Source organism: Eurytemora carolleeae, unplaced genomic scaffold, assembly GCF_000591075.1.
Source record: "Eurytemora carolleeae unplaced genomic scaffold, Eaff_2.0 scaffold31, whole genome shotgun sequence".
Taxonomy (NCBI): Eukaryota; Metazoa; Arthropoda; class Copepoda; order Calanoida; family Temoridae; genus Eurytemora; species Eurytemora carolleeae.
In genome coordinates this window covers 30,927-46,422 of record NW_019396511.1, presented here as the reverse complement: position 1 = coordinate 46,422, position 15,496 = coordinate 30,927, and the positions used below count along the sequence as shown (strand labels likewise).

Genomic DNA, 15,496 nt, shown 5'->3' with positions numbered 1-15,496 from the left:
TGTACGTCTATAACCCTCCAAGCCCTAAACCCAATCTTTTACAAAACACTTTGTAAACGACAAAAACTAAAGACCGATATTATCACGCAATGCTTCGACCAATCAGCGACGAGAATTCACCTGTCCCGGTATAAATCCAACCAATCAGAGGCCGACTTGACCGAGGTAGCCAATCAAATTGCAATAATGCCGTGTTGGGACGGGCCAGGGCGGGTCGGGGGAGGCTGAGCACCAATTTCTCGCGTTTTTGAGTGTCAGTGGAGTCCGTGAAGTGGTATTATAGCCCCAGCAGACACTATATCCTGCTAATTACGCTCAAAATTAATAGTTGCTTCCAATCCTAGTGCAGCAGACCACGTTTAGTGCTAATTAATTAGCGGGAATTAAGTAAACTATAGAAAACGAGTGATACAGCGAGTTGAACACATTTTAAACCAGTTTTGATGTGGATTTGAGAAAAGTGATTCGAATTTTTATATTTCGATGATTGACTTTTCGACTGGAGGCATGTCGGGGAGTTTTAACCCTGCTCCTCCCCCTTCCCCTCCCTCTTCAACACATCAAGCTATGTTTAATATTCTTTCAGGTAATTTTTTACTTACATAACGTTGAAAATAAAAATCCTAAAACACAATTTTTGTCCAAGTTATTCGAACATTTGGTTATTGTGTTCCATATGCTGTAAGATGAGAGTTTTGCCAATTACTTCTTAAAAACTTTAAAGTCGGCCCGGTCTCGAATACTGATGTAACTTTTCAGGATTACCAAAATCAAAAAGTACTAATTATATAACTTGTGTTGGTTTAAAACATTTGACGGTTTTGGAAAATTCAAAACAAATTAACCGAGCTCCGATCAAATCCAATTGTGGAACAAAGCTTGCTTTAAGGAATGAATTTGCGACCTAATAATAGCTTAAGCTGTTATTTTTCACAAGAAAAATCAAAATTAAACTGTTTTTGTGGAATTTAAACTATAAACTTAATAGAAAAACACGCAACCATTCGGGTTAAAAGAAGTTGGATTTTTTTTTGTAAAATATTTGGCTTTAACAGGGGTTTAACAGTCAGTGAGTCTTAACTTTCAAACCAGTTTTGAAATACAAGATTATTACATTATCTTTATATTTTAGTAGATTTTCTAATAGAGGATCAAAACTTGAAGAATTCAATACAAATTTATCTTTAATTTTTTTTTTAGAACAAAACTTATTTTGATTTACGTAAAACCAAAACAGGTTGGGGTTAACTTGATCAAATAATTAGTCTAAAATTATTGGTTAGGTCGAGTGACCGTCCATGCTAAGATGCTAATGCCTGATTAACAACGGTTATACCCGGCCTTGAAACCTAGCATTATCTGATCAATAATGTCTTCGTGTAGTCGTTTTTCTATGTTTTTTCTATGCGTTTTCCTGCAGTATAAATGCGCAGGTTATTTTTTTAAAAAACCACGATAGAAATTATTTTTTTTTTTAATTATAAACGTGATTCAAATGTCCGGGATCAAAAGTCAGCCAACCTTAACTTTCGAACCAATCTTCCCCAATGCATAATTTTACATTTTCTATTTTGAAATTTTTAGAATATTTTCTAATAAAGAAACAAAACTGGAATTTCTTAATTCGTTACTGCCCGGACACGCTTAGCTTTGGCTAGTTTCGTGTGCTGAAGTTTAATGTTCTGTTATTGTTTAGGTTTAAGTGAGAATAGCCAGGGGAACAGAGGTTTACATTTTATTAACTCAGAAACTAATTCGCAGCACAGAGGTTTACTTGCAGGTACCATTCAGACTTTGCAACCTCACAACACCTATTTTTTTAAATTTTATACTTCAAGATACTCCTGTATGCCGAGTCCATTAGCGCCTGATCCAATAAGGGTTCAGTCATGTGCTTGATGTCTATTCTTGACCAATAGAAATAGTATGACGGTCACATCTATCTTTCTATCTATCTCATTATCCAATAAGAGTTATGAATCATTCAATCGGCGCTAACAGTAAATGGAAATATTTACTTCTACTGAAACTATAGTGCAGTCAGAGAAAAGTAATCTTATTTTGTTTTATTTGTTATCAATAGCTAGTCAAACAAATATCCCTTAAAAACTTTTAAGATTTTCAACTACTAAGATACAATAACGAAATATTATAAACAAAAAGAGATAAAATATAGAGAAAAAAGAGTTTCTTCGTAAGAAAATATTTGTGTCTTACCACCGTACAGAAATTGCAGTACACTTTTAGTTCTTTGAAATAGGAATAAAATGCTTGGAGCAATTTTGATTGGGCACACTGGACTGAAATAAAACATATCATTAAGTAGATCTTATTTCAATAGTTCTAATTTCTAATCAAATATGCTATAAATGTCAAAATTTTAAACACATTACTGTCGTATAATTAAAAATAAAAATAAAACAGGTGACGTTTCATTTAAAGAGGGAAATGTCTGCTTCACAGTGGAAAACTTTAAACCTTGTTTTTGAAGTTTCCATCATAGGAACTAACAACTCGCGCTTAAACTATAATTTATCCTAATATCTTTGGAACCTGATGTTTTGGACCTCTGATGTTTCAGCAAAGATCTAGAATTAGAAAATCATAGTTTGAAGCGACTAATCTGTTCTTTCGAAAAACTTAAAATAAATTTATAAAAAATTTATTAAAAATTATTTAGGCGCTAACAGTTCTTTAGCTGCTCTGCACACTATGACCGATATGAAGTCTGCTATGCTCGGACACACACCCCTCTCCCCTTCCCCCCCACCCTCATCCAACCCGTCCAGCCCAGTGCAGACCAACCCGGTCAACCCACATGGTATAGACAATATTCTTAACCGCCGAACCGCCCTCTCAATGCCCTCGGCGGTATCTCCAACCACCGATAGGACAGTTGAAAGTTTATCAAATATCTCAAGGTTTGGATTGAATCCAAACCCGTATATTAATCAGGTAAAAAAAAAACATAATAAATGAAAAAATTTCCCGTTATCCTGTCGATAAAATCTCTTTGAAATACGCATTTGTCTGTTTCATTGAAAATTATCCCCCCCCCCCTGTCTGGCATATTTTGGTCCCCAATGTATATAAATATGCTGCTAGATTAGAACTGACTAAAAAAGAAATATTATTTGACTGTATTTTGCTTTTAAAATCAATTTTAGAAAGAAAACTTTTGTATGAAATAAATGTTATTTTCTTATTTGGATATTATTTTCAAACTTGGCCTTTTATTTCAGGGTCTTGGTGGAGGAAAATTTTCTGAGTTGACCCCGCATCAACGAGCAGCCTTGTACTGGCCAGGAATACAAGGAAACACAGTTTAAATACTCTAGATCTGATTAGAGTAGAACTCAGGAGTAGTGTCTTGTTAATCGGGTTCCACCGTTTTTGCATATATTTTTTCTCAGGGTCAAAATTTAGCATAGAGTAAGAAAATAGTAATTTTTTTTACTCTTAGATGCCTTAAACTAACCAACTTTGGAAAAAGTTTATTAAAAGTAAACTTTAACCAAATACAGTTTTGCAGTGTGGGGATTTTATGAAAAGATTTTGAAAAACAAAGCAAAACGATAAACAGCACTTCTCATGAGAGAAGGATAGAGTTCGTTTACATTTTACATCAGGTCAAGAACTAGCTTGATTGTAAACAAAAACAGTCGGTTGCAGCACAACAACTTAATGTTGCTTGTATACAATAATACTAGTATCAGTACGTCACAGCAGAGTGTACACATACCATCTTAGTTCTCTATACCTCTTTGCAATAAGTATATACCTTCAACCTCAACCCCTCCATGTCAAACTTGGTTCGAAATTTTCAATTTTTAGACTACCAAAAAAAGCTCAATATTTTGTGTAGTTTATGTTTAGTCACCGTCTCCTTTGACCTTACCTGAAACCCTCCTTTAATCCCCCAGAATCCACATGGCACCCCCTGGAACCCCCTGAAACTCCCTATGGCATAGAAATTATTTAACCTGTGTTGGTTCAGGTTTAATTTCTAATCCTACAGTGTGGAGAGATAGATTCGTTCTAAATAGTAAGTGATTTTTTAAATATAATTCTAAATATGTTTTATTTTTTAATTTAAAAGGACCGGCCGCGGCTTTTGCTTGTTTTGCTTTAACTAGACTTTTAGGGTGCTCCGCGCTCAATCTCTATTAACAGTTTTAGCTTTTAAATGTTGCATTTAAATCTACTATTTTTTCGTAAATGTTTTGTAACATTTTTTTGTTTTTAGTTTTTAACAATATGAATAAAGTAAATAGATGGTGGTCAAAGCAAATTTTTTCTTTTATGTAAATTTAATTACAAAATATTAATGGATTTATAGAAAAAATTAATCGACATTTTTCTGGACAAAATTGTTCAATTTTATCCGTGTGTATTGCCAGATCGATTTAGCCTTTTAGATATTAATTGAATACAAACAAACAAATAAACCTGTTCATATACATATATATAATTTTATATATCTATTTGGAATTCTTAATAAAATTTGTCTGATTAATTTCAGAACAATATTGAGTCATTAACCCTTCTTTGCTGCTTCCTTCCTATAAAGTTAAAAAAAATATATTTTAAAAACAAATTCTTATTATTTTTTAGATCTACATGGTCATCATCTGGATAAAGATGGGAAAAAGAAACATACGAGGTATCTATTGTTTTGATCAATCATTGTTATTATTATTATATATATCCTATAATAAAAAAGGCATAATGGATATATAAAAACAACTTCACTAGGCTTCTGGTCTATTTTAAAATTACAGCTTAAATATCCTCTAATATATCTGAGGACTAATTGACGTGTCTGATAGTATCCAATGAGAGCCTTGTATCTGAACTATGTTGTATAAAACTGGTCAATTTTCTGAAACTTTTTTACGAGTCTATTCAACCAGGTTACAGGCTTTAGACCTGCCAAACCAGCACTACAGGGTGAGATTTTTTATTCTTATGTATTTCCCCCCCCCCTCATTTGGGTCTAAATAAGTCAAGCATGGCGTGCCCAGCCGAATTATATCTATGAATATTTCCCGGTAAAAATATATTGGGACGGTCTAGCTTGCACTTCAAGAATTTATCCCTAATTGGGAGGGATATTATTATTATTATTATTATTACTATTATTATTATTATTATTATTAGCAGTTTTATCAGGCCGACGTTCTCTGGACAGCAGATTTTCGCCCTTGAAAAAACGTTTGAGCAGACGAAGTATTTGGCAGGACCTGAGCGCGCTAAACTAGCGTACGCGCTTGGAATGACGGAGTCACAAGTCAAGGTAACAAAGTTCATTAAAAATCCATTCCTTGATTAAAGATTAATCATTTAAAGGTTGAGTGATTGATTAAAGATGATTGATTGAACATTTGATTGACTGATTAAAGCCTAATATATTGACAGATATAATAACAGATTAAAGATAGACAAATTAATTGATTAATCGATTGATTGATTGACTGATTGAATAAATATCAATTGATTCGCAACAAATTATATGATTGTAAAATGGACTGATATATTGATCACTTTGTTAAGGTGGATAATGGACTGTTTTTTTCATATTTGATATTTGTAAGTACGGAGTTATTAATTCAATATTGTGGGTTTATTCTGGCTAGGAAGAAAGAGTAGGCTCTAATAAAGGAATTGAGCCTTTGCCACAATCTCTGATTATATAATTCCTATTTCTTTGCAACCTAATGTTTTAGATCTTCGATATTTTAAACTATGAACTCTGTTGGATTAAATAATCTGAGAATGAAATATCAAACACCGTATAGAAATTTAAAAAGATTTTGTTTGCGGCAAACACTAATTACTCCTTTAACAAAAAATACTTTGAACATAGAAAATCTGAAAATATGTGTAAACGAATCTATTATGTTAAGAGTTGGATTGGGAGAACTGGTTGAGGGGGGGGGCTAATACGTTTATATCTGAAAGATAGGAGGGGAGGAGGATGGGGGGGGGCGTAGACCCCCCTGAATGGATATTTAAATCTTGAATTTATGCCTAGAGAAACAAATATTAAATTTGCCCCAATAAATCAATATTTCAATATTAATATATAATCCGAACATGATGGCTGACAAATAGAAATGTCAGGCTGACAATTCTTAAAGGTAATGTCTGACTAGACATGATAGTTGAGCTGAGAGTGGAGTAATGTAGAGAATTTTTTAGAAATCATTCGAAACCTATATGACGGTGTTTAATTGCTAAGTAAGAGCGCAGGCGTGCCGCGCCACAACCTTCCTGAAGGCGAGTCCCAGGAGGATTTTAAAGATCGATTTTACCGTACAAACGTCTTATAAGTATCAAATGATTTTTTTAAAAAAACCTTAACATTACTGCACTCTCACCTCAACTTCCATGTCCAGCCATACACTCCTTTTAATTTCCTTTGGGGTAAATTTTATGATTGAATAATCTTTAACAAACATTTGCAGAATTAACTTGTAACATGTGCATTGTGTAACACATTAGCATAGATTTAAATATATTAAGTATCATTCATTTTAAAACACAATTTACATACATTGTACATAGACTGTAATGTAATCTGTGAAACACATGCATTACTGTACATATACACGGGCAGCTGAAATACATTTGAATGTCCGAGCCGGGTCAACCTTTCCGTTCCCAGTTTGTACTGTACCTAGCTCTATGGACAGGACTAGCCGGTGCAACAAGGTTGACGCGGTCAGACTTTATGCTTCATAAAGGTTGAATTTACTTTCACTAAAGGGGCATATGATCATTGTTTTGGATACTAACCTTAAAAATATTTCAGGATCCGCTTTCTTCACTTTTTATATACACCCTGTTGGATGATTTTGTTTTGTTCACCCTGTATTGTTGTCTCTGTAAATGTATGTTAACAAGTTCATTGATTTATTATATTTGTTTAGCGATATATCTAAACGTACACACATTATACATACACTTTAATATTTAACATAACAAGGTATAAAACTATATACAGAGGATTAAATCCTTGTAAATAAATTTTAGAAAAGACCATATTTCAATAATTTGATTTATTTATAAACATATACACATGAGTGGGGAGGTGTTACAGCAAAGTGTACGGAAACCCTATCGCCCCTCCTTCTATTCAATATCTCCTTGGATCTTTTTACAAATAATAAAACAATTTAAAATTTTCGAGATTCTTTTGCCCCCTTCATTTAACATAATTTTTCATATATTCACATACACGTCAAAAATAACTTTAATTATTTTATAAAGCAGGGGGTGGGGGAGGGGTATAACCTTCTTAACCCCCCCCCCCTTTCTGTGTTGGTATTGTTCTTAATTTTGAATTACAAATTCCATTGATGATGTTGCAGTTGATAATAAATACCTGACTTGAATAACTTATTTTCTGGAATTGGTGTCATAAAACAAATTAATTTGGACCGGGAACCATTGTTTACAGTTAGACCTGAAGGGGCGTACCAGGGGGGAATGGCCCAACCTAGACTCTACTTGTGGGGGTCAAATTTGGCGCTTCCCCCCCCCCCCCCCGTCTCTTCTGATTCTATATAGGCCCTTGTAAATATATTTTTAAACAAAAATGAAACATGAAAAACTTTTTAGTTTGGTTCTAATATTTAGTTTGGTTCTAATATTTAGTTTGGTTCTAATATTTAGTTTGGTTCTAATATTTAGTTTGGTTCTAATATTGGGTGGATTCGTTCACAACGTTAACAGCTAAAAATATATTGTTTATACTGTAAACTAGACAGAAGGAGAACATCAAATCATGCGACATTTTTCCTGCTACTTTGTGACCTCGTAGCTCCTATAGTTTTCATTTTACGAACAAATATGAGAAAAACAAATGTATCCAGATACATGTTAGAAATTTATTCCAATGTCGTAGACCTTAGATATTTCAAACTATGAATTCTGTTAAATCAAATAATGTAAGTTTGAAATATCTAAGATTTGCGACATTGGGTTCCAAAGATATAAGGATTATAAATTCAGAGTTTGTGGCAAAGACTAAATCCTTTATATCAATTTTATTTTTCTTAATAAAAAGAGTTTGATTAAGATAAGTAAGATAACAAAGGTGTATACACAAATAAATCTAGGGGGGGGGGGCAAAATTTGAATTGTAAATTCAAAACATTTGGCTTCTTGGATGTCAGGCATAAGTATAAGATGCTTTAAAGGTACACATACAGTCCAATTACCTTGCAAGTACTGTACTTTATCTCTCCTTCAAACAAAACTACCAGAAAAAAGCATTGTTTCTAAAATGTCGACATTTTATTATATTGTTATGTTAGTATCAAATCAAATCAAATAGGCTTAATTTTAGTGATGAAACTCATGGATACCCTTAGAGATGATAAAATCCTAAATAACTTATAAATTTTTGTTTTAATTCGATTTTAAAAATTCCATGGGCAACGCCTGGCACTTCATCTAGTTTGAAATAAAAAGAAAGTTTACAAAACGGCGGTGCAATGAATAAAGTAAATTAAATCTAGATTAAAAAACAAAAAATGTTTTTTTACTACCTCCAAACTCGAAAGCCTTCGTGGCTTGGCATTTAAAAATAATTGTTTTACTTCGCCATGCCTGATAGCACCCATCAGATTAGGATGAATGTGCATTCTAGATAGATTTTTCATTCGGACTTCTGTCATGGTGGCTCTGATCTGGTCCACGTATACTATTTTCTCAGTGCACTGAATGAACAGCAAATTAATTTTTTAATGTTCTTTACTCTTCAGTTTAAGATTTTAAAAGTGTGAAAGCTCTGAGTTCTAGGGGAGGGGGGGCTAAGCCTCCCACTCTGCAGGTCTAAGGGCGCACTGCCCCCTTGCACCCCCCCCCCTGTATACGCCCTTGAAAGATAACAATCCAAAATTTAATAATATTGTATTTAATGCATACGAATGCCTAAACTTCATGCTTGATGTTCTCAAACTTGTTGGATGGGGGGATATACACAAACATTAATTTCTTGCTCAAAAGTTTTCATTGTATGGATTATACGGGGGGAATCCCAGGATTAAAAGTATCTTTTTAAACTTTTTGATTTTATAATTCATTATTGTTTTGAGAAAACTGAGTGATGTAACAAACTCTATTGGGCAATTCCGTTAAAATTTTGTTAAAGTTTGATACAGAAATAACCCACTGCAGGCCCGCAAGTGGTCTTTGGCTCTTTAAACTGTTTTTTTTTTTCATTTGCGGGTTCTCTGCTCATTAAAGAGACTTGCGGATTTCTTGTTTATAAAAAGCATTGGAGAAACTCACAAAAATGAACACTTTTCGATTAAGAAAAATGTCGAAATCTTCCACATTTTTGATAAGATAAAGGTTTCAAGGATATTCCCATCTTTGTATGGAGGGTCAATTGAAAATACACTTACTGCCTCTTTAAGGAAGCAAAAAATAAAATATTTACCAACGAAAACAATTTAGATATGTATTTTTAAGTAACCTGAACCGTAAAAACATAAATGACTTTTAAGATTAAAAATTGTCTAGTATTTAAATAAAGCTTGTACCTTTTTTATTCTTTTAAATGTGTGAAATAGACAAACAAATATTAAACCCATCAGTTTCAAGAGATGTTTAATTTTAAATTACTAAACTTTAAATTTTGATTTTGATTTCAGCTCTCCTCATAAAATAATAATAATACTGAATTTTAATCATAATAGAACAAAGGGAAAACCTGCCCCTTCATAACAACAGTTATATCATCATTTTATTGGTTTATGGCTCTTTCCATTATTGATGCGCATTTATTTGTCCGAAATTAGCCGGATACAAATGTTTCCAGTGCCGCCATCTTGTGCCGCCGCCATTTTCAAATGAATTGGCGGATTTTTCTCTGTTTGCCGCCAGCTGACCTGAGAGTTGGGTTTGGTTTGGTGCAGGACCACCGTGAAACCAGGTTTATGTAATGGAGCAATCTTTACCCGGCGTAAACCGGCATTCAGGATTATCTGACATTTTATTATAATTTCGAGTTTAAATCTCAGGATAAAAACAAGTTTGCATAAATGTTGGTATCTGGGTGTATATCAGAGGAAACGGCTCAACTTTATGGGCTCGAATTAAATTGCTTTGAGTTTTCATGTTGTATACGTATTTGAAAGCTTAGGACACGGTTAAAAGATTTTTGACAACTCTCGGTATTAGTGTTATGGGATTAAAACATCTTAAAATATATAATTTTATTTTAAAATATTGTAAAAGATTGAATTATATAATATATCCATGATATTATATATATAATTTCAAAAAAAAACAAATTAGATTTAACATTCAAGATATGTAGATAATTAAAGTGTTATTTTGAATATACAAATGTACTGTATGCTCTATATTTATGTACGTTACTGTATATATAATGTTCAAAGTACAATATAAATGGTGTCCCATTAAAGATGAGAATTAAGTGACGACTTATACATCGTGTCATTTTTCAGATCACACAATCATATACCAAAACTTTCATTTTTGGGATTTCCGAAAGGGGGTTTGTCATTTTAATACCTTCAAGATTTGTTTTAAAAACTAGCCTTGATTTTAATTTCTTAATACAACTTAAACGTCTAATATTTTCGTGAATTTGTATGATACAAAAAAAGATGGCAGACAACTTTTTAAACAGATCACAAGTTGTAAAGAGTGTCAATTTAATATTGAACCTCAGTAAAACATGCATATACGTACTGTTATACATTTACCTATGTACGCTGACAGTGAATGTCTATGTATTCAATAAATCGTATAGTTGGATATGTACGCTGACAGTGTATGTCTATGTACGCTGACAGTGTATGTCTATGTATTCAATAAATCGTATAGTTGGATATGTACGCTGACAGTGTATGTCTATGTACGCTGACAGTGTATGTCTATGTATTCAATAAATCGTATAGTTGGATATGTACACTGATAATGTATGCCTATATCTGAGTATGTACTCAATACCCGTATAGTTGAATATGTACGCTGACAGTGTATGTCTATGTATTCAATAAATCGTACAGTTGGATATGTACACTGATAATGTAAGCCTATATCTGAGAGTGTACTCAATACCCGTATAGTTGAATATGTACGCTGACAAAAGTTTATGTCTATATATTCAATGAACCGTATAGTTGAATAATATACGCTGACAGTGTACTTAAGTCTATGTACTCAATGAACCGAATAGTTGACAACCTATTTTATGTTACATCTTCACAATATTCCTGATTTAACGCTCATTGAATTAATAAGCAATATATTTATATATTTATATATATTAATATATATATTAGTTTACGGGGAAACAACGCATATCATGGTTAATATTATTTCAGGGAATTAGGAAAACCAAATAGATTCTAGTACACTCGCAGTACAGCTGTATTCTTACGTCACAAGTGTCAACTCTGTTTATGTGTCCGACAAAATTATTAGAAATAGTGATAATTCTGGAATAAAGTGCTTATCTTCCAGTAAAACCAGCGCAATTTTATGTATTCTTAATTTTCTGTTTTTACACTTTTTTATTTAATCTTGGAAAACATGTCAACTAATGTGAGAACATTTCGTTTTCCTGTTATGTTTGACACTTGTGACGTTGTGTATAATTTGTCTAGTTCTCTGTTGCCACCTATTGTACTTGATAATCTTTTTGAGGAAAACCACAAAAGTTTCTTAACATTATTACATGTAGGTGTTTATAAAAGTTTTATGTATTTCTTACACAATCAGAATATTTCAAACTAAATCTCAATTTAAATTGTTGTAAACAAATTTAATTCAATATGTTTAAAAAGTGGACAAACATGTTTAATGTTTTTATAAATTATATAAAATTGGTGAACTTCAGTTTTGGGGAGAAATAAGAGCTCTGAGTTTGTTTATGTTCCTCCTTGATACCTTCCTTCTGTACCTTCCATGAACTGTTTTAGTTTATATACAGAGCGGTCCATATCATATTGTAATATCTCAAAGCTTTAACGTCAATATACTCTCATAATACAAAAAAAACCTAGTATATTCTGCAAGCAAGCAAATTTTTACATTTGCCTTATAAATTTTTTAAAATGTTTTTTTTTATATTTTCTGATCATTGTCTCAAAAATTGCAATAAAGGATTCAAGATGATATGGGACACCCTGTAGATTATTACTATGGATAAATTGAATTATTTTGTATTGTATTGTGAATGATCTGATAAATATTAGATTTTCTTTAATTAAAAGCTGGAGGCTGCTGTACCATGTTTCACGTATGGAAAATGAAGAAAATTCTGACTAGTGTGAAAATGAATATTTTCTGGGGATTCTGCTTGGTTACGCCCGACACCATATTGTTACAATGGTATTGTAGTCACATGAACATTGAAATTGAACATATAGAAGTAATTGTTGTCACATGAACATTGAACTTGAACATGTAGATGTAATTGTAATCACATGATCATTGAATTTAACCATATAGATGTTATTGTAATCACATAATCATTGAACTTGAACATATAGATGTTATTGTAATCACATGAACATTGAACTTGAACATATAAATGTTAAATATTTCATAGTAGTTACATGAACATGAACCTACAAAACATAAAAATTATTTACTATTCATTTTCATTTTGGTTTTTTAAATTTCGTGGTTTTGAAGTTACCTTTGTTTACCAAACATTGTCATTATTTATTAAGGATGGATGCTATTGTTTGTTGGATTTGATTTTTATTTAAGATATTTCAATTCTTGCTGCGGTGTCTATTGAAGAAATTAATTCTGATTTTTTTCAGGTTTGGTTTCAAAACAGAAGAACAAAATGGAGAAAGCGACATGCTGCTGAAATGGCGACGGCTAAGCGACGTCAAGAAGGCGGCGACGGCGTCGATCTTGGCGACGATGTTGAGGACAGTGAAAACGAAGATGATGGAGATGAAATGGATAAACGAGTGAAAATAGAACAAGAACTAATGCAGCATCCCGGGATGGGCCATCATATGATGTAGTTGCATCATCCTTTTCATGATTCAACATTAAACTTGCAACATCACGGATCATAATGTGGGATAATTGAACACAGGTCTGGGGCTTTGATGTTACGCGTCGGAGCAAATTTACATTCGGAAGAAAAATAGAAGAGGCATACAGAGAATTAAATTTTTGACATATAAATGTGTTTTTCTAACACCGTTTGAAGATGTTTGCATAGTGTCACAGCGCTGAGGATCAAATACATCGTGTTTACATAGGAATAATATCTTCAAAGGAACCTTAGCCTCACAATTTCAGCTCAATATTTGACAATTGAATCAAAATTTAGTCGTGGGTATTACGGCCGCCATATTGTGGCGCCATGTTGGATAAAGAAACCGGTTTTCCAGCTGACTGCACACCTATTGAGACCAGTGAAAAGTGAACAGCAAAACCAATCTAATCCGGTTCACGTCATAATTCCCAGGCTAAGCGAAAATTAATAAACATGCATGAAAAATGCGCAAATCAAAAAGACATCTAAATCTTCCAAAAGTATGAAACATTTTAAGAATTTAACATCTTTGTTTCATAAAGTATGATATCGAATCAAACCAGTGTCTGGGATTAAATTAGTGGAAAATAGTAAATTAAAAGATTGCAACTGTTCCAACTGGGGTTCAGCAGATTTTACAGGCATTGGCCCACATTACATTTTGCATTTATATAGTGATAAAATTAAAGGCACCCCCCCCCCCCTTTCTTAAATGTCACTTCCAACCATATTTGTGTGTCTTTTTTCCGTTTGTTTAGCAATATGTATTAAATAAATGTGTTAAAAACTTTCGTAATAAATGTAGGAAAAAAATAAAAACCAGCTTAATTTTCTCTTGCAATGGATGTTTGAATATTGACAGAGATCCAAGTATATTTTAGAAAGTTTTTTTTTTCGTCCCAAACAAATTTCCAGAATAAAAGTTTGAAATCCCACGCAGACAAACACACAGAAACACGGACATTTTTCATTCATTCCTTGGTGTAAAAGTTTTCGCTTTGTATAGTTTTGTATAGGGGGTCCTGGGTCCTATATATACTACAGGGTGTGGAGGTATAAAGGATCACTGAGCCGTTAAAACGTGAACTATTAATAGTTCTGAAAACTTGTAGACCCGACAAATTGATCTTTGTCAACCGTTTTCTCTTAGCAAAAAATAAGTAACAACTATAAAAATGATTTTTAACTGATATCCCAACTTTTTCCAAAAAAAACCTAAATATATTTTTTAAAACTTTTATCGTAGTGTAGGTTTGTTTATATATCGTGGTTGTTTTCGTTGGAGGGTTACACTTGAAATTACACTCATGCAGTCCTAAAGCCTTAGACAATCCGTTCTTTAAACACATTTTTTACTGCTTCCATTTCATTCACTGAGATCAAGTCAAAAAAGAAAGTGGCGCCAAGCTCCTGGAATTACAAATGTTTGCTTAATACAGATTTGTTCAGTTATAATTACCCTGCTTTACCCTGCTACCGTACTTCAGCTTTAAATTCTTCTTTTCATTTCTATTCATTCTTCCATTCGTTTATTCATCCATTCAACCATTCATTCATATATTTATTTTTCTTTTTATCTGTCTATCTATCTTTACAAAAGCCCAGTGTCTGGTTGTCTATCTATCTGTCTATTTATCTGTCTAACAGGTCTGGTATAGTACTATAGCAAACAATATTACAATACAGGATTTATAATTGTATAAAGTTCATTTTCAATTTTTCTTCTCTTTTCTTTCTCTACTTGCCTTTCCCGTTCCTTTCCTCTCTCATTTTCAATTATATTTAATTTACCCCTACATATTCCTTAATTGTTTTTTACCACATCCCATTCCCCATTTTTACATACCCTTTTCATACCCCTCATATAGTTCAATTTCTACTCTGTATCTGATTCTGTTTCTAGCTAAATTTATACTCTGTATCTAGCTCCGCATCTAGCTACGTATCTAGCTCTGTATCTAGCTCTGTATCTAGCTCTGTGTCTGGTTCTGTATCTAGCTCTGTATCTAGCTCTGAATAAAGCTCTGTATTTAGCTCTGTATTTAGCTCTATATCTGGCTCCTAATTTAGCTTTGTATCTAGCACTGTATCTAGCTCCGTATCTAGCTCTGTATTTAGCTTCGTATATAGCTCTGTATCGAGCTCTGTATCTTTACTCTGTATCTCCGTGACCCTGACTCCGCCCCTGATGTCCACCAGATCAGATTGATTTTTATTTACAGCGCGTAACCCCGCAGCAGGGAAACAAAAGAAAATTCATGGTGTATGGAGGGGGAAGGAGTCGAGGGGGGGGGGATAAAGAGGGGAACCAGTTTGAATGGTCCTTTGGGTGGGGGAAATGAATAGGGGAGTTTAGAAAGGGGGGTGAGATTGAAATTAAGAGAGATAGGGATGGTTGGGTGCAGGAGAGGAAGGGATATTCCATGAACTCATATTTTATGGGTC

General features: G+C 33.1%; 1 protein-coding gene across 4 annotated transcripts; it reads left to right on the top strand.

The window, feature by feature from the left end:
• Nucleotides 1–250: 250 nt before the first annotated feature.
• Nucleotides 251–13,870, top strand: LOC111704654 (homeobox protein Nkx-6.2). Of its 4 annotated transcripts, none has more exons than XM_023476953.1 (8): nucleotides 251–586; nucleotides 1,697–1,780; nucleotides 2,681–2,955; nucleotides 3,243–3,306; nucleotides 3,998–4,045; nucleotides 4,615–4,663; nucleotides 5,161–5,296; nucleotides 12,819–13,870. In XM_023476953.1, exons 1-8 carry the CDS (start codon nucleotides 484–486, stop codon nucleotides 13,029–13,031), a joined length of 972 nt encoding a protein of 323 aa, XP_023332721.1. In that variant the 5' UTR covers nucleotides 251–483; the 3' UTR covers nucleotides 13,032–13,870. The 4 variants fall into 4 exon arrangements, with proteins under 4 accessions (XP_023332721.1, XP_023332722.1, XP_023332720.1 ...); XM_023476954.1 differs by having other exon boundaries at nucleotides 3,243–3,315; nucleotides 5,173–5,296; XM_023476952.1 differs by having other exon boundaries at nucleotides 3,243–3,315; nucleotides 5,164–5,296.
• Nucleotides 13,871–15,496: the final 1,626 nt, after the last annotated feature.